We start from the raw sequence: 27,624 nt of genomic DNA, 5'->3' as shown, positions 1-27,624 counted from the left end.
TTACTTTTTTTTTTTGAGGAAGATTAGCCCTGAGCTAACATCTGCTGCCCATCCTCCTCTTTTTGCTGAGGAAGACTGGCCCTGAGCTAACATCCGTGCCCATCTTCCTCTGCTTTGTATGTGGGATGCCTACCACAACACGGCTTGCCAAGCAGTGCCATGTCCACACCTGGGATCCAAACTGGCGAACCCCAGGCCGCCGGAGCAGAATGTGCAAACTTAACCACTGTGCCGCCGGGCTGGCCCCTATGTTACATATTTTTACAACAATTTTTTAAATAAATAATTTAAATAAACGTGTGTGTGTATATATATGTCAAGACACAAATAGTTCCCTCAGATCTAAATGATTACTTTAAAAAATAGCTTTATCTTCTCTGATTATTAAATTAATACATGTAGAAAATACAGAGAATGTATAAAGGAATAAAACAAAGAGTACTGTGAGAAAAATCACTGTTAATATTTTAGTGTGTATTTTTCAGGCTTAATAAATACAAATATATATCAATTTTTAAAATAAAAAGAATTACCTATATTTTTTAATCCAGCCTCATCAACCCTCCTCCTTCCTAAGGCTAAGCGAGCAAAACACAAAGGATGAGGCAGTGGTGGTGCTCGCTGTGTGGACGTTGAAAGACAAGTCCCGTTGGAAGAACTGTACTAGGCTTCTTTTCTTTAGACTTCCTTCGCTGTAGGAAATCCTGAGGAAACTTGACCTTTAGCCGAGCCGTTGGGTTTCCTAACCGGGGACAGCTCTGTGGGTCTTAGTCACTTTAAAGGATGTGAGCATTAGAGATTTTAGCAAACCTGGGTTATTTAGCATTTTCTGCCGCGTAGTGAGATAAGAGCTTGGTGTCAGATTTGAATGGCTGTGCCGATGTGTGTACTTCACAGCCTACGGAGCCGTCCTGATTTGCAAGTCTTTGCAGACAAGTCATTTCAACTGCTACCAAATGAGCAATTTTACAGCTTCCGAACAAATTTAATGTATCGCCTAAGGAGGAGCAAATTACAGTAGTCTAGCCTAGAAGGGCTGAAAACATATATTAGTGTGTCAGGATTTCTGCCAGAAAAAGAAGGACTAGGGTTTTTTTTAGTATTAGCGATAGGCTATATCTCTCCAGAGCACCACTAAAATGTGGACTTCTACACGGTGAACATGGAAATGAGCTCAAAGTTATGGAGCTAAAGTTGCAATTCTAACTTCCAGGCTTTGTTTGATGTGTTATAGGTGATTCTGTTATTATGTTATGTCAAGGTTTGATATTTATTCTTTAAAAACAAACTTTTATTGTGGTTTTGTTTTGTTTTATTTTGTTTTATTTTTTTCGTGAGGAAGTTTGGCCCTGAGGTAACATGTGTTGCCAACCTTCCTCTTTTTGCTTGAGGAAGACTGTCGCTGAGCTGACATCTGTGCCAGTCTTCCTCTATTTTGTATGTGGGACACCACTACAGTGTGTCTTGACAAGCAATGTATAGGGCCATACCTGGGATCCAGACCTGCAAACCCTGGGTCGCCAAAGTGGAGCGCTCCAACTTAACCACTATACCACCAGGCCTGCCCCTGCGGTTTTGTTTTATATTAGAAAACATAATAGATGCTCATTGTAGTAAATATAGAAAGTATATATAGGGGCTGGCCTGGTGGCATAGTCGTTAAGTTGACATGCTCCACTTTGGTGGCCCAGGGTTTGCAGTTTTGGATCCCAGGTGTGGACCTAGCCCAGGTCATCAAGCTCTGTTGTGGCAGCATCCCACATATAAAATAGAGGAAGATTGGCACAGATGTTAGCTCAGGGCCAGTCTTCCTCAGGCAAAAAGAGGAAGATTGACAACAGATGTTAGCTTAGGGCCAATCTTCCTCACCAAAAAAAAAAAAAAAAAAAGGAAAGAAAGAAAGTATAAATAAATAAAATTGAGAAACTGGAAGTCCCCTATAATGTCCAGTCATAGATAACCACTGTTAATATATAGGAATGTAGCCATTCATTTTTTTCTATGCATATATATGATAGGTTTATTTAAAATAAAAAATAAAAATGGTTCATAGAGAATATGCTGTTTTATAGCGTCTTTTTCACTTGATAATGTATCTTAAACATCTTTCTACATTGTTATATATGTAAATATTTATGCAATACACATCTCTAAATGTTTGTACCCATTCATTAGTATTTTCTTAGAATAATTTCTTAGTAGCTTTGTTGGGTCTGATGACTTACAGAATTTTAAGGCAGTTGATACATGTGGTCAAATTCCAGCATTTACTCTTATTTATTTCCCCCTTCATTCCAGAAGGATTTGATATTCCTGGATTTGGTATTTAGTGTTGTAGTTAAGTGTAGAATTTTTAAGCACACAAAAGTAGTTTTGTCAATGAGTCAGAAGGAAGCTGCCTTTTACAATAAGCTTAAGCCACTTCCCTTTAGGGTTCTTAAACTCCTAATTTATTCTGTCGTTGGCATTTTAGAGCAGCTGTCGTCAGCATCGCCCCCGGTTATCCTTCAGTGACTGTTTATCCTCAGTGGAAGTTGGGTGGCGTGTCCCTGTACCGTTGCACTGTGCCTTGTGCTTCTGCGCCAGGCAGTAGTCTTGGCAAGCCGCCAGAGGAGGCAAATGTTTATGGCGGCATCCCCAGGCCCACTTAACTCCACTTATTCTGGATGAAATGTCACTTCTGTGGTGGCAAGCTGTTGACTGGATTTTTTCAAATCCTGATTTCGCTATATCATTCTTGCAGGAAAGTTTTTTTTTTTTTTGGATTCTTCCTCATGAAGTGCCTTCTCTCCAAACCCCAACGGTCTTGTTGGTCTGTCTCTCTGCGCACCAACTCCCAGGTCACAATTCTGCCTCCCCTGATTTACCTACCTTCTTCAAAGTTCCACCTGGAGTAACTATGCTGAAAATGAGTACTCTCTTTGCAAGTTCATCAGACGTGCATTGGAAAGAAAAGAACCGTTTCACATGCCCACTTGTCTGTTTTCATCACTGCCTGTGGCCGCCGGTTCTGCTTCAGCGCTTGACCACGCTGAACCGGCAGGCCGACCTTCCTCACTGGACGGTGCTCCCGTTACAGACCAGCTCCCGCATGGCGTCCTGAGCCCAGCTTTTCCCTTTGCCTGATTATTCCACGTGAGGCAATTTCTTTAATTTTGAGCTGCTCTTCAGGAACCCAGTGTTCCCGATTGTGGCGCTTTCTCTTTTTAAACTTAGCGTTTGTTGTGTTCTGTTGAGTCCTCAGATTTAGCTTTGGTTTTTTTTGTTAGTTACATGCAATATTCTGTTAAATTTTACCATCCTGAGAACTCATCAGAGGGTGTGGTCTGTGTTCATCCTCGGAGCTGTTCTCATACCATGTTGTCCTCGGCAGTTTTGTGTGTGTGTGTTTGTGTGTGCGCACTCACAATAGAAAGGGTCATGTCAGCCGTGACATTATTAACGCTGACTCCACAACCTGAATGAAGTAAGCACATATAAATACATTTCTTTCTTCTCTATCGGAGCAAACTGTTTTCAGTATCACTAGGGTCTCCTCTGGCAGAGTACCTCATAATTAATGAGTAACATAGCTGTTAAATGTAACCATCAGAATTATGCTCTCAAAGCTTAATAAAATGATATTTTTGTCTCTTTCTGTTTCAGGGTTTTAACATCAAAAGTGTGCAATCACAAGGTTTTAAACTGAATGTCTGGGACATTGGTGGACAGAGGAAAATCAGACCATACTGGAGGAATTATTTTGAAAATACCGATATTCTCGTAAGTACTCCTTCTACGGCACTAATTTAATTCAGAGTCTTTTCTGCCGTGCGTTCGGAACATTAACACTGTAATGTTCTTTCCTGCCCGTAATTCCATTGCTATAACATTGACCACTGTGACCTTAAGGCTAGCAGAAGGCTGCAGATCATGAGGGAGAAAGATCTTTGTATAACTTCGCGTAACACACCCACCTTGGCAAATAAGGTATTTATTAATTACCACAGTGATTTGAACAGCAGAAGGGAAGTCAGAAGATCATGCCACTGACTCCGTCATCCCAAGGAAATCAACAAGTCAAGCGTATCCCAAAGAGAGCAACCAAGATAGTGAAAGTCCTGGAAACAGTGATGAATAAGGAATGGTGGAGAGACCTGACGTTGTCCTTTCTGGAAAAGAAAACACTTGGAACTGTCTTTGATTTTTCAAGAACTGTCTCGGGGCCGGCTCCGTGGCCGAGTGGTTAAGTTCGCGCGCTCCTCTGCGTCCGCCCGGGGTTCGGATCCTGGGCGCGGACATGGCACTGCTCGTCAGGCCCCGTTGAGGCGGCATCCCACATCCCACAGCTAGAAGGACGTGCAACTAAGATATACAACTGTGTACAGGGGGTGGTTGGGGAGATAAAAGTAGAAAAAAAAAAAAGATTGGCAACAGTTGTTAGCTTCATCATGAATTGTTCTAGAGGACTGTGCAAGGAGCAGTTGGAGAGTATTAGGTGATAGAGTTTAACTCAGAATAAAGAAGCTTCCTATAACTGTAGCATCTGGGATTAGAAGAAGCTGCCTCATGCATTGGGCACTCCCTGGCTCAGGTGGCGTCCATTCAGGCAGAAGCCGAGATTTTAGCTCCCGGCTCTCTGTCACGTTCTCTAGAACCACTGAGTCAGAATTCTTGGAGATTTCACCGTCCGCAGACATGATTTCTCTAATACCTCAGCCTCTCGGTTCCTTCCTCTTCCCTCCAGTGATCTTGTCATCCACCCTCCCTCAGCCACTCACTCTCATGATCAGACCCTAAAAGCAGGGGGGTCTCATGAACTTGGATAGGAAAAAAAAATTGCATATTATTTTCACTAACCTCTAACTGAAAGTTGACATTTACTTCAGTTATGACCATAGACATTTCACCGCAATAATATCAGCCGTGTCCGTGTCTTCGTTACCAGTAGAGATCATCCTGCATCTTGAGTAGCATCCTCTCTGCTGCTTCCTCTGTCTCTTTCTGTTGGATCGTTCCTATCGGCAACGCACACATCCTGTGGTTGCTCTTGTTTAAAAACAAAAAACTCTTGTCCTGACTTTATGTGCCCCTCTAGACACTGTCCCGTTCCTCAGCCTCTCTTTACAACAAAACTCCTTAGAAGAGTTTCCTGCGCTCTCTGTCTCTATTTCCTCTCCTCCTGGACACTCAGAACCCTCCATTCAGTCTCACCAGGAATTCCACATGGCTCAGTCCAGTGTTCGGTTTTCAGTGCTCATCTTACTCAACCCATCAGCACACTCAACAAAGTTGGTCCTGGATCCGTGAAACGTTATCTTTCCTTGGCCTCAGGAATACCATTCCGTCTTGGTTTTCCTCTTGTCTCACTGACTACTCCTCAGTCTCCGTTGCTATATTTTTCTGTGTCTCCCAAACTCCAGATGTTGGAGGCCTGTGCTTTTCTTCTCTAAGTCGCTGCTTAGGTGACCTCTTCTAATTTCAGGGTGTTAGTCACCACCGACATGCTGGTGAACCCCACACTGTTCTCTCCAGCCTGGGACTCAGTTTCATAGAAAGCCAGTTGCATGTATCTGACATCTCCACTTCAGGGGCTAGTAAGTCGCCTCACCTCAGCGTGTCCAAACCCAGATTCCTATGTTCGTCCACCCCTGCCCCAACCTCTTCCTTCTACAGCCTTCTCAGTAAATGACAGTTCCATTCCTCCCAGAGCACTGGGGTCATTCTTGGCTCCTTCCCTCTCATTCCCCTCATCTGATCCATCAGCTAATCCTGTCAATTCGACCTTCAAAATATTTCTAGACTCTGACCACTTCTCTCCACCTCTGCTGCTGCCGTGCACTGAGAATTGCAGCATCCTTTTAACGAGTCCCCTTACTTCTTCCTCGCCTCCCTGAAGACTCTTCTCAACACTGTAGCTATGGTGATCCTATTAAAACACAGGCTTCCTGTCTCAGAATAAAAGCCAAGGTCCTTCCAGTGGCCTACGAGGCCTCCCACCTTCTGGGATCTCTTTCCTGTCTGACTTACCCTCCCCTCCTAACTTGGTGCCAGCCACACTGGCCTTCTTGCCGTTCCTGGAACACGCGTGCTCCCCACCTCGGGGGCCTTTGTTGTTGCTATTTCCAATGCTAGAATTCTTTTTCCTTAGATATCCTCATGGCTTATTCCTTCACTTCCTTCAACTCTTTGCCAATATGTCACCTTATCACTGAGACCTTCCCTGATTACTGTATTTAAAATTGTGATGCCTGTCTCCACCCTTCTGGCACTACGATTTTTCCTTGCTTTTTTTTTTCTTTTTTCCCTCCATCAGATCTATCAGCACCTATCACTGGAATGTAAGTTCTGTGAAGGCAGGAATTTTGCTTTTTTTTTTTCCCAACTGATGCATCCCCAGTACTTAGAAAAGTACTGAATGAATGAAATGGATAATTCTTATAGATGGATCCTGACATTAGATAGAATGTGGAGTTCTATAACTTCTAAATTCACTTCCAACTCTAAGGTTCTGTGATCCTGTATCATTGTGGTCAAGTCCAGGGGCTTGTTAATTCCTTCTATAAAATGGATAAAGCATGTCCCTCACAGAGGGTTTATGAGAAGTAGTGAATTCATTCACTCACTATGATTTTTTTTTTTTTTTGGTGAGGAAGACTGGCCCTGAGCTAACATCTGTTACCAATCTTCCTCTTTTTGCTTGAGGAAGATTGTCACTGAGCTAACATCTGTGGCAGTCTTCCTCCATTTTGTTTATGGAACACTGCCACAGCATGGCTTGATGAGCAGTGTATAGGTCTGCTCCCAGGATCCACACCCACGAACCCCAGGCCGCCAAAGTGGAGCACACGTACTTAACCACTACACCAGTGGGCTGGCCTCTCTCACTCACCATGATTCTTAAATGGAGAATAATACCAAAATGTAAAATTGTACTGTCATCAAATCAGTAAATACATTTGAGGTACTGAGATGGGCATCACACAGGCTTGTCATATTTCCAGCCCTTGGTGAAGGTAAGTTCCAGTAGCTTCCTGGTGCCAGGTTAAAAGTTTAAATGGATGAGAAGAAAAAGATGAGACAGATGCATCCATCCGTCTATCCATCTATTCAACTAGTTATTCTTCCACAATGTCTTATATACCTTCTAGGAGAATAGAAGAGAGAGCTGGGGGGAAAAGAAAAATTTTCCCTTTAAGACAGAAAGAAGGTTCTTTCTGTAATCTGAAATAATGTGTCCATTCTTGAAGTATAATTTTTTAATTTTAGAAATTTTCCAATTTATGCAAAGGTCAAGAAAATAGATCAAGAAAAAGAAAAAGGTCAAGAAATATAATGAAACTCCAGATACCTACCCATCACCCAGGTTCCTTAATTTCAGTTTTGGCAATCTTCTTTCATCTCCTCTACCACTCCTTTTTTTTTTTTTTTTTTAAGTATTTTAAAGCAAATCCAAGCCATCGTATTATTTCATTCATAATTACTTGAAATGTATATTTGAAAGATCAGTCTCTAAATTGTGATATGAAACTACATATTAGAAAAACTGACCATTTAAAATCAGTTTCAAATCCCAAAAATTAACAAGAAGCTCCTGGAACTAAGTGATTATAGCAGGTTTGCAGGATATAAGGTTAGTATAGAAAAGTCAATTGTTTACCAGCAATGAACAATTGGAATTTGAAATGAAAAGCAAAATACCATTTTCATTAGCACCCACCGAAAAAAGAAATACTTAGGCATAAATTTAAGAAAATAAATAGAGAATTTATATGAGGAAAACTACAAAACTAATAAGAGAAATCAAAGAAGATCTAAACAGATGAGGAAATATTCCATATTCATGGATTGGAAGACTTACTATTCTTTTTTTTGAGGAAGATGAGCCCTGAGCTAACATCTGCCGCCGATCCTCCTTTTTTTGCTGAGGAAGACTGGCCCTGAGCCATGGCCGTCTTCCTCTACTTTATATGTGGGATGCCTACCACAGCATGGCTTGCCAAGCAGTGCCATGTCCGCACCCGGGATCCGAACAGCAAACCCCAGGCCGTCGAAGCAGAACATGCGCACTTAACCGCTGCGCCGCCGGGCCGGCCCCTGGAAGATTTAATATTCTTAAGATGTCAATTCTGCCCAACTTGATCTATAGATTATATAGATCAGCTATAGCTTCAATGCAATTCTAATCAAAATCTCAGTGAGTTATCTTATGGATATTGACAAACTGATTCTAAAGTTTATATGGAAAGGCAAAAGATCCAGAATAGCCAACACAATGCTAAAGAACAGAATCGGAGAACCAGCACCACTGGACTTCAGGACTTTTCATAAAGCCACAGTAATCAAGACAGCATGTGTCGGAGAAGGAAGAGACAAATCGATCAACGGAGCTAGATAGACAGCCCAGAAATAGACCCACAGGAATATTGCCAACTGATCTTCGACAAAGCGGCAAGACAGTTCAACAGAGGAAGGATAATCTTTTCAGCAAATGGTGCTGGAACAATGGGACATCCATATGCAAAAAAAAAAAAAAATGTAGACACAGTCTTACCCCTTTCACAAACATTAACTCAAAATGGATCTTAGACCTAAATATGAAACGTAAAACTATAAAGTTTCTAAAAGATAATAGAGGAGAAAAATCTAGGTGACCTTGGGTTTGGCGATGAGATTTTAGATACAACACCAAAAGCACAATCCATGGAAGAAAAAATTATAATTTAGACTTTATTAGAATTTCAAACTTCTGCCCTGAGAATGACACTGTTAAAAGAATGAAGAACTGAGGCACAGACTGGGGGGAAATATTTGCAAAACAAATTATATGATAAAGTACTCCAAAATATACAAAGAACCCTTCAAACTCAACAATAAGAAAACAAACAACCCAAATAAAAACAGGCAAAAGATCTGAACAGACAACTCACCAGTGAAGATACACAAGTAAGCATATGAAAAGACGCTCCACATCGTATGTCAGTAGGGAATTGCAAATTAGAACAACAGTGAAATGCCACTATATACCTACCGGAATGGCTAAAATCCAAAAAGCTGGCAGTACCAAATGCTGACGAGGATGTAGAACAACAGGAAATCCTAGTCATTGCTAATGGGAACGCAGAATGGTGCAACTGCTTTGGAAGAGCGTTTGCAGTTTATCCCAAAGTTAAACATAGTCTTCCCGTACGTACTATGTGATCCAGCAGTCACTCTTCAAGCTACCTACGCAATTAGTTGAAAACTTATGTCCACACAAAATCCTGCACACAAATGTTTATAGCAGCTTTATTCATAATTGCTAAACACTGGAAGCAACGAAGATGTCCTTCAATAGGTGAATGAATAAACAAGCTGTGGTAACATCCGTCTAATGGAATATGATTCAGTGATAAAAAGCAATGAGCTGTCAAGCCACAGAAAGACATGGAGGAACCTTAAATGCATATTGCTAACTGAAAGTCAAGCTGGAAAGGATGCATACTCCAACTATATGACATTTTTTAAGAGGCAAAACTATAGAAATTAGTAAAAATCTCTGTAAATAAAAGATTAGTGGTTTCCAGAGTTCCAGGGGTAGGGAGGGAAGGGATGAAGAGGATTTTAGAGTGATGAAACTATTCTGTATGAAACTCAGATGGTAGATGCATGTCATTATGGGTCTGTCAAAACTCATAGAGCTGTAGAACACAAAAATGAACCTAATGTATCAATATTGGTTGGTTAATTGTAATAAATGTACCATACCAATGCAAAACGTTACCAGGGAAAACTTGGGGTGGGAATGGAAGGGGAGTAGGTATATAGAACTCGGTGCTATCTGTTCAGTTATTCTGTAAATCTAAAACTGCTAAAACATTTAAGTCAGTTGATTTTTTAAAAGCTATAGATTCAAGTTAAATCATCGTGCCGTACACTTTAAACTTCTACAGTGCCGTATGCCAGTTCTCTCTCAATAAAACTGGGAGTAAAAAAGCTATAGATTATCTTTTGCTTTTTGAGTCAGGAGTTGGGAAAAAGCAGGTGATTGAGAGAAATAGTTCTGTCTGTTCATCTGCTGGATTAAGGTACTTTGAAAGAAATACCCAAATAAGAACAGTATATAAGGACATTAATGACTCTGAGGCTCCGTAAGGAGGTCTCAGACACTCTGTGGTCTACAGGTCAAGGTAATTTTAAATGATAAGTTCTCACATCTTGAGGGTAGACTGCAAGGTGGTTGCAGTATGGCTCGGATTCCACACTTCTCATTAGCTGAGAGTGCCTGGGAGTTAGCACAGTACAGCGAGAATCAATTCAGAGCAACCGCAGAGGAGATTTCTCCAACTACATCACACTGCCAGAAGCAGACGATATTTTGGATTCAGAGTCAACTTTTCATTATTCTCCAGTGCCATTTGAGACTGAACATGTCTTGGGGAGCAGCTGAGTCCACAGGGTTAGACTCTAAGGCCTTGTGACTCTTAGCCCCGTCTGCCAGTTTGTAGCTGCTTAGAGTGGCAGTGGCTGATAGGTTATATTCATTTGTTTGTCTGTATTTAATAGTCTCCCCTTGTTGGTTGAAAAGGCCTATTGCACTAGACTTCACGCTGCCTAGAAGAGCAGGGTTGAGCCTTGACACACTGAGTTGCCTGGTTAACTCTTTTCAATTATCTCTGGAGCGCCATAATAAATTCTGGCTTTAGGGCAGGCGTCGACAAACTGATCCAGCCTGCCTCCTGTTATTGTATGGCCTGTAAGCCAGGAACAGTTTTTCCATTTTTAAATGGTTGGGGAAAAAAAAAATCAAAAGAAGAATAAGATTTCATGACACATGAAAATGATATGAAATTCAAATTTCAGTGTCCATAAATAAAGTTCTGTTGGAACACAGCCATGTCCCTTTCTTTACGTATTTTTTATGGTTGCTTTCACACTGTTACAGCAAAGTTCGCTAGCTGTCAAAGAGATTGTACGAGCCACAAAGCCTCAAGTATTTACCACCTGACCCCTTAACAGAAAAAGATTGTCGACCCTCACTTTAGAGTATTAAATGGTTCCCTAGAGATTTGAAAGAGTCAGGGCAACTCCTAAAAGTGCCAAAGTTATTCTCAGGGAAGATGACACTGAGAACATCTGACTGCAGCTTTATTAATTTGGGGGAAGTGACTAAGAAATGAAACCTGAGGTGTGATAGAAGGGAGGAGATAGGGTGTCTTCCGTTTCTCATAGGCCAGGAAATAACAGCCTTTTTATAGATAAAAATACATAATTTCTTTTCAAAGTATATTCCTATTACTGCTAAACTCCATTTACATATCATCAGTATTTCCATAATATCACTCACACTTGAGCATCAGTACTGCTAGAGCACAAATAATTGCAAACCGCAGGTTATCCAGAAAGCTTGCCTGTCAGTTTCACCCTCCTCTTAGACTTTTGCTCAAGCTATCAATAAAAAGCCACACTGTTTAGTGTCATCTCTTCTTGCCTCTGTCTTACCCCTCTGGTAGAGAAATACGTAGGAGCAATAAAATGGCCAAAAGGTGGCAGCAGGAGGGAGGAGGACCGGAAGCAAGAGGAGAAACAAAGAGCCATCCATTCACACACTGGATAATCAGTCTGGATGATCCAGCGCTGGCAGAACTTCCATCAAGAAAGGTTCTTCTCTAGGTCTTCCTCCCACAACCGAATAAGAATTTCAAAGCAGTTGCCGAAGAAGGTGTGAATTGGCTTTGCTTAAAGCATCATTCTCATTCCGAGTGCCATGGATTATAACTTCATTTTAGAACAGGTTTATGAAACTTGATTTTTGAAGGTCCATAATGTTTTAAGATCAGTCAGAAGCACTAACATGTTGAATTTTCTCTGATACTTCCTGAGCGTTTTTTATTGATTGCTAGTTGGTTTTTGGATTAAAATCTTTTAAAATCTTTTTTACATGACTGGATTAACAGCTATGTTATTTAAAAACAAAACAAAACAAAACAAAAGCCAGTCGGCTATCCTCATCTTTAGCTATCAACCAGAATTAAACAGATGCTTGCATGAAGGAACTGGGCAGCGCTGGGAAGCGGGGCAACCAGGAGAAGAGTCCACCGCTGCAGGAAACAGATCTGTGGGCTCACCAGCGGCTGGCGCTCATGACTTTTTCACTTGGCCCTTTTAATAAACAGGCAGTTGTTTTATGGACTTCCTCCTGGAATTATTGTGCGGTAATCTTCAAATTTTATGAGTTATGTGAGAAAAATGCTAAATGATAGGCAGAATTTATGTATAGTTAAGGGAAAACCGCCTTTTGAATCTCGTCATGAAAATGTTTCCTGTGAAATTTCATGCCAAAGCAATACATAGCAAGTAATTTAGCTTATGCAAAAGTTAAAACTTTCTTCTCGTTGACCTTCAGCCTCGGGATTCTCTGGTATTTAACTGGCCATCTTTCTTGTCTACTATTAAAACTATCTTTCCATTCCTTATTATTCTCTCCCAGCTGTCTGTTTTTTGTCATATCAAACATGGATTTCTTAACTGAATCTTCAGTTGTGGCCTCAGCCTTGTCTCAGACTTCTCTTTTCCGCCCTTACCTTCTTAACTCCCACCCTTTGCTCCCAATTGCTCTGTCTCCTGCTTTGTGATTCCTTTCTTGCCCAATGACCTACATGCAGGCTTCAGGCAGCCCTCTGGGCCCAAAACACCCTCCCAGTGATCATCCGACCCACCCTCCCCTCCTTCCCGTCTTCTTGCACTGTTGCCCAGTGAAGATCACTCTAATCCACTGTAAACTCCCGCATAATTTCTAACTAGATCTTTCATGTTGAGGTTCACTCTCTCATTGTATTCCTTCTTTCTCCATCTCTGTTTATACTGTGCCTGCCACTTTACAAATGTGAGCCCCACTGGTAGAAAACCAAGCTACCACCATGTTCTGCATAGTGACTAATCAGACAGTATTGGATTTGGGGCATATGTGGTGTGCAGAGCCCATTAATGCATATATTAACATTGAGTCAGAGGAATTTTTTTTTTTTTAAAAATTGGCACCTGAGCTAACATCTGTTGCCAATCTTCTTTTTTTTCTTCTTCCTCTTCTCCCCAAAGCCCCCCAGTACATAGTTGTATATTCTGGTTGTAGGTCCTTCTGGTTGTGTTATGTGGGACACCGCCTCAGCGTGGCCTGATGAGCAGTGCTGGGTCCACGCCCAGGATCCAAACTGGAGAAACCCTGGGCCATCAAGGCAGAGTGCATGAACTTAACCACTCAGCCACCGGGCTAGCCCCAAGCAAAGGGATTTTAACTGTTTTTTTCCTTTCAAAAGAGAGTGAGTTTTCAGAGTAGCACAGAATTTGACTTGCATACAGAAATGCCTATGTGCATTATAATATATAAGTTTATATAATTTAAGGCATTTAAAGTAACAGTTGAAGATTGCTTTTTGTTATTGTTTTTAAATGAATGTGCTCTTTTAAAAGAGTGTTTCCAGGGCTGGCCCCGTGGCGGAGTGGTTAAGTTCCCGCACTCCGCTGCAGGCAGCCCAGTGTTTCGTTGATTTGAATCCTGGGCGTGGACATGGCACTGCTCATCAAACCACGCTGAGGCAGCGTCCCACATGCCACAACTAGAAGGACCCACAATGAAGAATATACAACTATGTACCGGGGGGCTTTGGGGAGAAAGAGGAAAAAAATAAAATCTTAAAAAAAAAAATGCTATAAAAGAGTGTTTCCATTATGCCATTAGTTTAATTCTAAACAATTCTAAATTCTTTAAAGAAAGCTTGAAAATTTGACAATTTTTAAGATTAGCAACTGGGAAAAGATTTACTACAAAGTTTAATGAAAAAAAGGACTACGAAAAATATATTTCTAGTTCTTTGATTTTTGTATGAAGAAGAATTAGAAGGGAACTTTCATAGGAAATTAAAGTAATTAATGTATTTGGGTTCTGTAACAATAGGTGATTTTTCTTTCCTTTTTTGGTCTTACCTTATGTCCCTTTTTGTTGTTATAGGATGTTATTTATTCAATACATAAAATTCAGTGATGGGAGAGAAAGCTCGGGATTTGTGCTTTACGGTGAATCTCGAGACTTCTCTTACTCTGGCTAAGCCTCTGCCTTGCTGTTGTCCATGTTTGATCTTAACCTCCCAGCAGCCTGTGAAGGTGGGAATGGGATGGAGATCGCTGGGTCTCCTGCCTCCTCAGCACCTGAAGTCAGCATGTAGTTAATACTGCAAATGGTACTTCAGAGTGATGATGTTTGAGGACCGCCTGCAAACGCCATCCCTTCCTCGCAGCTGGGACGCAGTACAGCAGAACGCTTCAGAGCGACAGTGCACTTTACTGCCAGGTGTGCCTGAGCTTGAATCCCAATTTTGTCAAGCACCAGATACAATGTAGGCAAGTGACTTAACTTCTTTAGGCTTATGTTTATTTACGTTTAAATGGGAAAAGACTGAAATCCATCCCATAGAGTCTCGGGAATTTATAGGGTAAATCTAGTAAGAATGTTCAGTGAATGCCCATTAAATGTAGCTATTTTTTTATCCTGCTTGTCTCTCTTGATTTCCTACTTTGGAGCTTTGCTGGAGGTATTTTCGAGGCAGCCCCCATTTAGTTAATTCATGTGTTTATTTTGCATCTGTAAATTCAGTAAGAGCTACCAGCCCAGTGTCTGTGTGCTGTTGTGAACTCTGCTGATGGCAGGTCACCTGCTCCTTCTGTAGAAGTCGCCCTGTTTCCGTGTCTGCTTATTGAAGTAACCTTCTTCTTTTACTTTACAGATATATGTAATTGACAGCGCAGACAGAAAAAGATTTGAAGAGACGGGTCAGGTAAATAGTTCTTCTGTTGAGATATTTCCCAAGTAACTGGTATTCATTAATCTACCTTGGACATGTATGAGAGGGAGGGAGGGAGGTATTTTTTGTTTAACCTTTGCAGTTTAAACAAGACAGTCATTCTGGCAAGTAGGCAGAAATACCAGTTGCCTAAAAAGAAATTAGTTGAAAATCCTTTAAACAATTTTTTTATTAAAGGCTTTTGGTTTTAACCAAACTAAATTGATAAGATATAAGCAAATGGAACTTACCGCCATGCCCCAGCTCTTCAGGTTTCTACCTAGGCCAGGTAGAAATGAACCAAGAGGAACAATTCTCTTATCATTTCTATGTATGTTTTTCAGTACCAACTTACTTGATCCAAGGATAGCTTTAACAAATTCCAACAGGTGGGAAGAAATGTACAAGCCAAGACTAAGCTGCTCTGGTTTCCAAGCCAAGAGATAGGAGTACTTTGAACCCATATATGGCTTGAAATGCAGAGTACATGTCAACATGATTACACGATGAGATTTGTCTACACTATTTTAAATAGAGAAGCAGTGGGCATAGACCGTTTTACCCAGACTGAGTACGCTGATAAGAAGCAAGGAGTAGAGTGGACTCTCTGGAGAAGCGTGCCTCCATCTCATTACGGAGTCCTTGGCCTGTGTCCCAAACTACCACAGGTGGGGTTCCAAAGGTAGCAGTCCCCGTGTTTATGTTCCTTTTTCCTGGAAATTAATCAAAACTCTCCAGATTCCTGGAGACAGCCCATTTCCCTTCCATACCTTGACGATTTCTGGATCATCACTCATGTGAACCAGTTCTAAACATGAGCTTGGAGCTGAAGGGTGGCATATAATGACCTGCCTCTTGAACCATCCAGTTCTCTTTGACAGCCAGTGTCTTAAGTAGCTAAAATGTGGGTTTAATGGGGAAGAGGTGGGTCCTGGCATGTAGGTAAGCATACGCCCTCTCCTATGCTTATTTCAGATAGAATCAACATACAGTTTAGACCCCAACCAATAACCTAAAAATCCGAGAGACCTTGCCAAGTGGACTAATACAGTTATTTTAGGATGTGGATTTGATTAAACACGCGTGCATGCATGTTTTGGAGAATAGAGATTGATGAAACATAATTATAGTGTCTAAAGCAATTGTCATTTTAAATTTAAATTTTTAAGAATATGTATGTGTATATATATACATATAGATATATATGTGTGTGTGTGTGTGTGTGTATATGCATTGAAAGTTATTTGCAGATAATAACCGTGGGTAGGTTTTAAATCTTTACTACAACTTGTGTTCTCCCTTGAACAGTGTTTCTCAAAGTATGATCTATGAATCCCTGATCATGCTCACTTCAGCACGTATACGATGAATCCACTATAGCAGAACCACCTGGGGAGCTGGTTAAAAATGCAGATTCCTGGGCCCTGGCTCAGACTTTCCAAGCTCAGCATCTCTGAGGTGTGCCCAGGAGTCTGTCAGGGGATTCTTCCACAGGCTCAAGTTTGAGAACCACTGCCCTTGGAAGTTGCTAGTTGATCAGCTTAAGTGTTTTGTTTCTTTCTTACTCCAAGTGCCTGGTTAAATATCATAGATTTCATCCTTCTCTCCCTCTTTGTTCCCCAAATGATCCAGGAACTGGCTGAATTACTGGAGGAAGAAAAGCTAAGTTGTGTGCCAGTGCTCATCTTTGCTAATAAGCAGGATTTGCTCACAGCAGCCCCTGCCTCTGAAATTGCAGAAGGACTGAACCTGCACACCATCCGTGACCGAGTCTGGCAGATCCAGTCTTGCTCAGCTCTCACAGGAGAGGGCATTCAGGTGAGATTATCGGAAGGCTCGGTCACCTGGCAACATGGCAGCCAGCTAAGGTAGTCTGTCTGATTGGTTGGGCTGATCTAGATAGAAAAAGGTATGAAACAAATAGCCTTTGATTGGCAGATGAACCCTTCCAGGATGTGAAGGGCATGGAGGAGTTGAGTTCTTTTCTATTTAGCAATCAGGCTGATGTCATTAACTGTTCCAGGAAAGCCACAGATACACATACCCTACACAAGCAGCAAATTACCCCATTGGGTAGAAGGTCAAAACAGAAGACTTCGAGGATGATTTCTAACTCTAGGATTCTTTGATGATCTAGTTGGGGGTTTTGTGTTATGTCTAATATTATGGATGCTAAATACTTGGACTCCCATGGGAACAGAGCCGTCAGCTATCATGCACACTAGCGATGCTAGAAGTATTTCATTTTCTTCTGTTGGCTGTCTCCACTGCCCTCAGGGTTGGTGTCTGTTTCCTGCTACTTCAGGTTGGTTTCCCACTGGGAGGTTTCTGCTGACAGAAAGCCCCATGCTTTATACTGAGGAGCTGTGTACCGGAAGACCAGCCTCCTCCTCCTTTGCTGTTAATTTAGGGCAGAAAACGTTTGTATCCCAGACACCTGAGAGGCTGTATCCTCACAGAAGAGAAACAGTTTCGGCTCTGATGCTTCCTACCAAGCAGCTCGAACCAGGTGACACTTGGAGTCAGCCCTCCAGGACTGCTTCTTTATTCTGAAGCCCCAAAGTGCTCCACATGCCTCATTTTAAACATCTAGCTTACCTGCCAGGGAAGTGACAGTGCAGTGAGAGTCGGACAGTACTGCTCTAGGATGCTGTGGGGGATTAACAGAATCTAAAGAAACGTTATCCTCCCTCATTGCCATATGGCATGTGTCTCTTGACATGACCAGTTTGCTTCTCTCTCAAGTTGGTGTGTTGGGGTACAAGCCTGCGATTTGCTTCTCGATTGTTGTCCCGCAGCCTCTTTCCATTTACCTTCTAATACTCTTCTTCCCTGTATTCTAAGACATTTGACACTGATTTGTCTTAAAATTGCCTGACTGCTTTTATCGCAAGCAAATAATCACCTCCCAGAATTATCTCAGGTGTTCCAGCTGTTTGCTGCTTGGTTTTTTCCTTTTTTTGTGGTTTTTTTTTTGTTTTTTTGCTGAGGAAAACTAGCCCTGAGCTAAGATCTGTTGCCAATCCTCCAGGTTTTTTTTGCTGAGGAAGATTAGCCCTGAGCTGACGTCCATGGCAGTCTTCCTCCACTCTATATGTGAGTCACCACCACAACATGGCTGACAAGTGGTGTAGGTACACACCTGGGATCCAAACCCACAAACCTGGGCTGCCGAAGCGGAGTGTGCCAAACTTTAACCACTACACCACGGGGCCAGCCCCTTGGTTTTTTTCTTTTTGTTACACAAACAACCTGGGCCTGCTTCTGTGCTTGGCCTCTAGATCTGAGGGCAGACCAGTCAGCACAAGACAAGTACCCTCTCCTCCAGACTCCTCAGAAGCTGTTCATGCGTGTATGTGTGTTGTGGGGGCCCTCTCAAGATTACCTTGGTTACATCCCTAAAACGGATGCTGGAGCTCTGTGGGTTTAGGTTTGGGGAAGAAGCAGATATTGTCTTATTTATTTCCTTCCTTCCTTCCTAGATTCTGGTTATAAAAGTAATGTAGTCTCATTGTTAATCATATAAAAGTATATAAAATTAAAAACGGAAAAGTTCTTTTCTCACCCCTAATCCCACCCAACAACGGAACTAACTACCGTTAATAGTTTTATTCTTCTTGGCGGCTCAGGGGCGCAGTGGTTAAGTTTTATTCTTCTTGAATCTCTTCTATAAAATTGCAGTCACATATGTGATTATATACTTATCAGGTTTCAAATAAACTGCATTTTCCAGCTTAATTTACAAGCTGGTCCAACAAGTACACTACAACCCAGGATGTTTTTGAATAAGTAAACTCTGATCATTTTATTTAGCTTCTCACTTTAAAAAAAAAATCAAGTTTTGCCTAAGGTATTTCCCTCGATTGTGCATAAGATGGCATTCATGAGGCCTAAGGTTATTTTGGTGAGGATGAGGCCCAGGAGAAGATAGTAGCTTTCTTGTGTTGGTACAAACCACTTTAGCAAGAGGACCCTGCCTCTCTAAATGGTTCAGATCACAAATGTAGAAACTAGAGAACATCTTGAGGGTGGGAGCGCTAAAGGTGGGACTAAAAGTAAATACCTTCTGTGTGCATACTCCTAAGAAAGTGGGAATTGACTGCTCTGTCATCCTTGTTCACTTGGCCAGCGTGTTGAAAGGAAGAAACAGCAAAGCTGGAACTAACAGTAAGGCCAGCCTTAGGGAGGTACAAAGGAGGACTGGGGTTCTCTCGAGTCAGTCTTTAGAGTAGTGGTTATAGTAGTGGCGTTCAAGTCGAGGGAACTTCAGAGGAGCTGGGAGGTTGGGAGGGGGAGCTCCTGTCGTTGTCCTCCCAGCCCCCACCCCACGCTGCTCCTGTCAGGCGGAGATGACAGGAGAGTGCTGTGTGTTCCTGGCTGTGTAACCACCATAGAAGTGGAGTTTCCTCTAAGTCACAGGATCCTTAGGCCAAAAAAGAGGCAGCGAGCTGTCAGACAGTTAGACAGTGGGGGGAGGCTGGGGAAGGCTCTAAAATCAACCAGTTTGAATCAAGTGAGACAGTCAGGTATGGTTTAATTTTGTTAAGAGACTTCTTCTCAGATCAGGGACCTTCAGCAACTAGGTTCACAGGAAATGATATCTAGAGAGATCCGACAAAGAACTGTGAGCAAAAAAAATAATGATTTCACATGGAGGAGAAATAGTTTGAAGGTCACTTAATTAGTTTAGTAGATAGTACCATGGTGTATAGAATTGGGTAGTTAAGACTGGGATTTCAAGGTTAATGAGATTAGATTATGGTTAATAGAATGATATAAATTTAGAGAATTTAACCATTATTTGAAATGAGTTATTTAATAAAAATGTTAATTAAGAAGGGAATCTGCTGTCTATTGTCCTTTAATGGTAACCTTTGGGGACTGGAGAAAGGTCGCGGAGTTTTCTGTGGAAATGCTTTTCTTTGTGAGGCACTGATTGACCGTGTCCTTCCCTCAGGTAATGCCTCTGACCCAGGTTCTTGCCCACTCAGCCTGTTTCCTGGTTTTCACTTTAAAAAGAGTCACTTAGGTGGAATTCTTTTCCTGCATTGCCTAGTTCAAATGCAGGCGTTTAATGATTCTTATTAATTAAAGCTTTTAAGTCTTCCTAAAAATTAAAGACTTCACTCGGAAAATGTCCATAAGACATGGATACTGTGCAGTCATTACTCAAATTCCCTAAATTCCTATTTCATCCTCCCACTCCACCCTCCCCACCCGTCCCCACCCCCTGAAAGCTGGTCAGTAATGGGCAAAGCTATCCAGATGAGCAGACATGAAATGGGTCAAGTAACGTCTGGCACTACAGTTCTGGTGACCCTGAAAGAAAACGTACAAAGGTTAAAAAAAAACATCCTGGAATTTCTGTTACAGTTTCAGGTGTTTAAAGACAGTGTCTCTATTTACATTGTGTTTGCTTGTATGTGTTTAATCAAAACGCATTTGAAAGACTGTCTCATACTCATAAATACCACCCTCAAGTGGGTGAGCCCGGGGAACAGCGACAGATCCGCTAGATGGTGAGCTACACCCTCTGGACTAATAGGACAAGTATGTCACTTCTTAGCTGAGTAGCTTAAACTCATGATTGGAGATTATGGAAGTTAGTGATTCCTGGGATGGATTTCAGGTTCTTGTTCTACCTGATATTCTGAAGGCAAATATGTGCAGTCTTTACAGGGACAGGCAATACCAACAGCCCCTGCTCTGGGTGTGGAAATTGACTTTTGAGAGCTTCAAGCGAGTTCGAAACACATCTTTCTTTTTCTTTTTTTCCAGGATTTTATTTTTTCCTTTTTCTCCCCAAAGCCCTCCGGTACGTGGTTGTATATTTTTAGTTGTGGGTGAAACAGGTCTTTCTTTGCCTGATTAATGGTGATGAGGAGACCAGGCCATCATGTAATTAAAGCAGATTTTCATGAGAAACGGTCAAGAGCAGAGCACAGATAAAGGGCACCAGAAGCTGAAAGAGCATCAGTCTTGGAAACTCTGTCCTGCTGAAAGACCCATAGTCCAGAGGAGAGATCAGAAGAGACCCAGTTATGTCAAGTAGATGAAGGCAGAAAGAAGAGAAACTGAACAATATCTGGGAGGGAAAACCTGCAGCCCCTCAGCCAGACTGCCTTACAGACATAAAGGCAGCCTCCCTCCGTGCCCTGGGCGAGGCCAGCATTGCTAGGACCTCTCCTCGGGTAGCATGTCCAGCCCTGGGACTCTCGGTCTCTTCTTTTCCCCAGGTGTCTAGAAACAGTGAACTAAGCATCTGGCTTAGAGCCAGAGAATGGCGTAGAGAATCAGCACCTCTCCCAGCTGCAGACCTGAATTTGAACCCCGGACCACAGCTGCCCTTTGCTATTGTATATTCAGGTGTTTGAAGGCGTTTTCTTTCTAAAACATCGTATGTGTGTGTGTGTGTGTGAGATTAAAATTATACTGGATTAGAATTTCCTTTCAAAGCAGAGATCAGCAGCTTCAACCTGGTCTCTAGCCTAAGTCCTAACAGAGACCTGCAAGCACCAATAGCTTTCAGCCAGCAGAAAGTTCTCCTGGGTATTGCTCTCCGTGCCCCCACCTCATGCTCGCCTTTTCTTGTCACGTCTACCCCACATCCCGTCTTCCTTCTCCAAACAGGGGCGACCATTGGCTCACAGTAGTCCCACCTACATAGAAAGGACTGCTGGCGGTCTTAGCCCTGATGTGTGGGCTGTCAGAGTGCCTCGCAGCTGGACACTAGACAGCCACCAGCCCCATTTCTTGTTTTCGTTTTTTTCTCCTTGGTCTAAGGGACTTTTCCCTTCATATGCCAACAGAATTTCGATATTTAAAAAATGACATTTCCCACTTTTTCCTAGTCCTGGCATCAGTTATTTTTGCCTCTAAGTATACATGGAACCACTTATCTGCAAGTCAGACCTCAGATTTATTTTTAAATTTTCCAACCTCTCTGTAGACTAAGCAAGCTCGGAGCATACGATTTTGCTCCGTCTCTGTTGCAGTGCCCTTTGTCACCAGAAAAAATATTAATAGCAAGCAATATTTTATGTATGCTGCATCCAGCTGCTCCTTGACCCTGGGGGCCCCGTGGCGCAATGGGATAGGCTGCGTTGCTCAGCAAGGGTCTGAGCTCCTTGTCGTCTTAAAGCAATTACTGACGTGACCGTGTAGTCCTCATGGCGTTAAAAACCAGGCCCACCCAACCATGGCTGCCACTGCTCCCTTCCACCATCCAGCAGTGATGGATGCACTATAGAGAGATCAAATTAAAAGGGGCAGTGCAGCCAGAGACCACTCTGCCCATGGAAAGGGGCATTGCGCCTTTAACCCTGGAACGGAGAAATCTGTGATGAGCAGCTTTCCACCCATCTGGGCAGGGGCAGCCTGATAGTTTTCCCAGCAGTTCTAGGAGGGAATAATACCACGACATGGTAAAATTTACTTCCTCTCCATGAGACCAAACAAAGCTTAGTGTTTGAGGTTTGATGTCTCTCGTTAGTCCCTTATTGAATTGAAGCTAATCAATTCAAATTAAGTTTTAGCAGGATTGGTCAGGGGGAGGGGAGGGGGGGGAGGGAGACGACTCATGCCGTAAGATTGCCATTCCCATGATGAAGATCAAATGTGCAGAAATTTGGTCAAACCAGTTTTTAACAATAAAGGGTCAACCATTAAACAAACCTGTGAATTATTTCCTTCTTTGGAGGCAGAGCAGTAACCTCCTCCCAAGTAAACGATCACCTTTTCTCAGTCGGCTGTTTTAGAAAAGCACAGGCTTGTCAGATTCAGGCAAGAGTGCCGTGGCACACTGATTTAAACCTGAGAAGCAGAAGTGATGTCGACTCTTGCAGTGATGTCGTCTCTAAATGTAGAGTTTCCACTGGAGGTGGTCTTGGCGAATAGTTCACGGCCCAGGATGGTGCAGTGAGGTAAACATGCAGGCTTCCACACGCTTGGAGACCTGGCAGCCCGCAGTCTTTAGAGCTGAGGGGCCAAGAACTGCCTGTGGTACCTTCAGAGCTACCGCAAAGCCAGGCAGGGTCAGTCTCGTGCCCCTCTCTTCAGCTGGAAGTCCTGAGGAAGCACAAACTGTAATTACTCCTCCCTGTCCTGACTTCAGGGTGAGTCCCAACTTCCCTGCAAGCTTGAGGCCGAGCTACTCTCTCTGGCACTTGCCGGCATCCGCTGAGAAATGGTAAATGGTTCAAGAGCACGGACACCGGAGCTAGATTGCCTGGGTTCACAGCCCGCCTCTGCCACACACTATTCCGTGCTCCCATTTCCTCATCCGTAACGTGGAAATTACAATAGTGCCCACTTCACAGGGTTGTTACAAAGATTAATTTAAAAGATACATTAAATGTCTGCTGTAGGCCAGACACCATGCTGGGTTCTGTAAACACAGCTTCAAGCCAGTCTGACATGGACTCCCCCGTCAGGATCTTGGATAACACCATTATCTTTCCTTTCCAGCGGCAACTTGGCACAGCTTGTCCCTGATTTGATTGGAGAAGTGTTATCCCCATTGTCTATTGCCTCCCCGACACCTCCCACCTCCAGCTCAGGTTCTCCTCTGGGTGATAAGAGGAAAGGTACAACACCCCAACCCCGAACACTTCAGATCAGGGCGGGCTCCCCTCCCCAGCTGGAGCAGCCACAGAGCTCTGCCCCTAGGAATTCTGTGTGTGCTCCCACGCGCCTCCAGGTTGCAAGCGGCTGCTGCAGAGGCCAGGGGCCCGCAGGTCAGCTGGTGGCTACTGACCTCCGAGCGCCCTCTGTTGGCAGGACTGTGGCTGGAAGGGCTTTGCCACCGCTGGCCCTCATGGACATCTGGAGAAGGACCGCCCGTCAGCAGGGCTCCCGCGCTTAAGTCCCCTCTGCCTCCATAACAGATCCCCAGGAAGAAGCTGCCCCTCACCCTCCGGGTTCTGCTTTGGGTTCCTGCAGCTGAGTAAATATTTTTCCTATCTCTGACTGCATTCATGTTCAGTTACATATAATAAAAGAACCCCTCCATCCCCTAATCAGCTATAAAACAAGGGGGAAAAATGCTATTCATATAGTGTGGGAACACTGTTCTTGATTCTCAGAGAGGATGATTTGATGAAATAGTACGGGTCTCTATAGAGGAGAAAATATTGAGTGTGCACCTTTGACGGTATTTGTGTGGGTTCCTGAAGATGGAAAGTGCTACGTAAGTGCTGAGCTGTTCAGCTTGGAAGGCAAAGAGAAGATGGTTATCTTATTCATCCCTCTTTTATTTGTAAAATCTTTTTTGTCTCCTGGCAGGTGATCTTTTTTTTTTTTCCTGGAAACCAATTAGCTACTAAAATTAAACATGCTTCTCTTTAAATTAATCCTTTTCATAAAATGGTCTTAAAATTGGCTTCAGGTTTTCAAAGTAGCTGACCCACTTGTTAACTGGAGATGCATTTGGAGTCCACCTTTCTCCCACCTCGGCATTCCTCCCCCTGTCCCCACTGCTGCCAGGTGCTGTCCACCTTGGGCTGTCGGCCATGGCTGGCCTCATCTTGGCCAGCACCCGAAGGTCTGCCCTGGGACAGCCATCAGCTTGTCTGGTTCTCCTGCCCAGGTGCACTGATGGCAACTGGCGGAGTTTTACTCACTGTAAATTCAGGTTATGGTCAGATTAGCCGGGAGATAGGATGCCTGCTGGTTGTTTTGCAGTGATGTATTGTTTATGGGATTAATGCTCCGAATGGCCAAGGGTGTCAGCTGGTATTTATTACTTTAAGCTGTCTCAGCTGTTCAGGTTCAACAACTAGCTCCATGGCCACAGGAAATGTGGGACTCTGCACGTCATGTATGCCCCGAGATGTGCAAATGTGACTGGGACCTCAGCGAGCATGTGTGTGTTAGAAATGTGGGGGAGAGGCATTCATTGCAGGAACCGCCTTTGATTTTGTTCTGGGCTTCTGAGGGGACTTCGCACACTCCTGAAGGTCGGAGAGACTCTGGGGAAAGGGAGAGCATTCTGGAATGACTCCAAAGGGGGTTGAAAAGGAGGTCATCTCTGGCAGGCATGGCATCCACGAGAAATCCTGCCGCCTGCCAGGTGGCTGTAGGCATTGTGTGGGTTTTACCTCTGTCCCTCTCCAGCCTTCTAAGAGAGGACACTTTCAAGGTCACTGTGCCTTTAAGGGAACCTTCTCCCCAGTCCCTCTGCCTGGTAGTGCTTAAAGCTACAAGAATCAGGCCAGGCCCTTTAAACCTGTCTGTAGTGCTGCGCAAAGAGAAGTAAACGCACATTGCCCCAGTGTGTGTCTAGTAACACACACTGCACTTGGTTTGTTTTTCCAAAAAGAAATTTAATTTAACCCAAGTGTACACTGTCACACTGTAAACATGCTGGGGCATCAGAAGGGTGGCTGATTGAATTTAATGCCCTAGCAAAGGTCAGCTTTCAGAAAAAGCCAAAAATGACTGGAATCTTTCCTGATAGCTCTTCAATCAGGCCTTGGATCCAGGCGGATGTGTTTATTTTTTCAGAGGGAGTTCCTGAGGACCCTTCTCGAGTTCAGACCCTGGGCCCTCCCTCCCCATCCTGCCTGTGCTCCCCAAAGCCTCCCCTCTCCTCCCCAGGAAGTCACTGTCCCGGGTCACCCAGGTGGGCCCCTGAGGGGGGCACACTCCTGGAGCCGAGGGGTGGGGAGGGAGGGCCCAGGACCCTACTCCCTCCCGTCCTGGGCTTGAGTGTGTGCTGGCTTTCTTACAACTAACACTGCCTTTCTCTGCCCATTTCCCTCAAAGGACGGCATGAACTGGGTCTGCAAAAATGTCAGTGCAAAGAAGAAATAAAATCTAGACGGATGGAGATGCAGGAGCTGCGGGAGCTGAATTCTGCCCTGAAAAACACTAATTTGCTGCTTTCTGACCAAATGTTTTTCCATCTGTGTACAGCTACAGCTGTTTGAAGAGAGGGAACAACACAGTTTAAAAAGAATCCCCATTCCAGCAGTAGATTTAACTGATCTCTGAGGTTCAGGATCATTTTTCAAATAAAGGAATTATATTATTTCCTCTGCATAATTGAAATAGTGTTAAATGTCTCAAAGCGCATGATTAGAAAATGAGATCTTTGAAATGAGTAAGAGATTGCATTCAGTTTAGACAATTCCACTGGGCTTTTTTCTTTCAAAAAAAAAAAGGAAGGAAAAGAGGAAGAAGCAGCTTGTGCTGCGTTGATGTATTTACTGACCTGTCCCTTACATTCCCCCCATGGTTTTGAAACGACAGGCAGCGTTTGCTGGTGCTGGTCAGTGACTTTTACCATCACCACTGCGCCAGGGCTGCAGTCTGTCCAGCCAGAAGCTGCTGGTGGGGAGGGGAGGAACAGCAGATGATTAAACCATCTTGTCATGCAGGTAGGAGACTGTGTATGTAATCTTCACCCTTTGGAAAGGAAAAAAAAAAAATCCTTTCTCACAAACAAGTCACCACAGAACCATGCTCCGTCCCCAACCCCCCAGCCAGCCACACAGGGAAGCAAATTCTTACGACTTTTGACTGTAATGACATCTGGAATGTAAGGAGAGGTGGGAGGTTTAATTCCAGAAAAAATTACAAGGTCCTTAAAAAGCCTTCACATCGAGGGCTCAGTCTAGTGCAAACAGGCTTTCTCCAGTTCAGTGGAGCAGTGAGCAGCCGACTCCGAGATTAGCTGGCTTCTCCACGGCCGTCCTATAGAAGGGATTTCTAAAGCTCAAAGAATTCTGTGTTTAAATGATCACAATAGGCCGCTGCTATCAGATTTTAAAAATAAATGCAGCTTTACCCTGAACCTGCTCCACTGAGAAAAGGCAGGCAGATCGATTTTTAGAAGAGATCAATTTTTACGGTGCTGGCATCTTGGTGGTGTGGGATGCTCGTGGGTGGAGAGAGTTTGCTGCTGGGGAGAACATGGGTGTGTATGATTGCAGGGGCCAGGCCCAGGGAAGCCAGAGTCACCCCAGCTGCTGGCTCCTCTGCCTCTCTCCAGCAAAATGTGTCCTCTGTTGATTGATTGGAGAGGAATGGCAGGAGAGTTCTCCTGCCCTGCGTTGCAAAAAGAGCTTGTTTCCCTGAGCCTTAAGAAATCTCCGGCTTCAAACATGGCAAAGCAGGCCAGAGCATCACCCGGCTCCTGAATTGAACTCTGTTCTGGTGCCTGAGCTCAGGGGTTTGCAGAGAATGAATAAGAGACTGTCCAGTGACTGGTGGGTCCCAGGAGGCCAGCTGCCTTCTCCTCCAGGGAGGTAGTCCTTCCCAAGCCCACCAAGGCATGCGAGCAGTCTGAAGGGGCCGCTCCAGCGCCTGGCCTTCAGTCCCCAGCTTTTCTGGACATAGTTGTGTAGGTGAGGCCAGAGCATGGCCAGCTTCAAAGGCAGTCTAGGGTGAAAGCCATTAACAATGCCAGACATGAAAAGATGCCCTGGGGCTCCTGTGGACAGACCTGTAAGGACTTGCAAAACGAAAGAAGGTGAGGTTTTTAAACACTGAGCTAGCTGCTCCCTGCAACCTCCTCTGGCTTCTCTGTCTCACCCCTCACCTCTCTGGCTTTGAGGAGAAGCAAAACAGAATTCTAAGGAAGCAGAAGTGCCCCTTCTGTCAGGCTGGAAGTGTGGCAATAGCACTTGAAAATAGTTTTTCCCTCCAAATAGTGCACCAGAGACGCTATCTGAGGGGCCAAATGCCTGCTTTGAGGTCCGTAATTTTGGAACACTGTGATATGCAACTTTGACTCTGGCAGTGGATGGTCTGTAAAATATTTTTGTTCTTTTACCACTAACTTAGGGAACTGTTTGAAAGAACCCTCCCAAGGCCTCGGCCAGCAGGC

General features: G+C 43.6%; 1 protein-coding gene across 1 annotated transcript in view; it reads left to right on the top strand.

Moving 5' to 3' along the window:
- The window catches only part of ARL3 (ADP ribosylation factor like GTPase 3), a 32,881-nt gene extending 7,043 nt beyond the window's left edge, over positions 1-25,838 (top strand). The window contains exons 3-6 of the mRNA XM_046655284.1: positions 3,646-3,762; positions 14,739-14,789; positions 16,428-16,613; positions 25,560-25,838. Of these exons, the coding sequence (XP_046511240.1) occupies positions 3,646-3,762; positions 14,739-14,789; positions 16,428-16,613; positions 25,560-25,607 (402 nt within the window). The 3' untranslated portion in view covers positions 25,608-25,838. The remainder of the gene's footprint in view (positions 1-3,645; positions 3,763-14,738; positions 14,790-16,427; positions 16,614-25,559) is intronic.
- Positions 25,839-27,624: the final 1,786 nt, after the last annotated feature.

This window comes from Equus quagga, chromosome 2 (genome assembly GCF_021613505.1).
Source record: "Equus quagga isolate Etosha38 chromosome 2, UCLA_HA_Equagga_1.0, whole genome shotgun sequence".
NCBI classification, from domain to species: domain Eukaryota; kingdom Metazoa; phylum Chordata; class Mammalia; order Perissodactyla; family Equidae; genus Equus; species Equus quagga.
The sequence above is the reverse complement of the archived record's forward strand: the minus strand, read 5'-3'. Positions and strand labels throughout refer to the sequence as shown.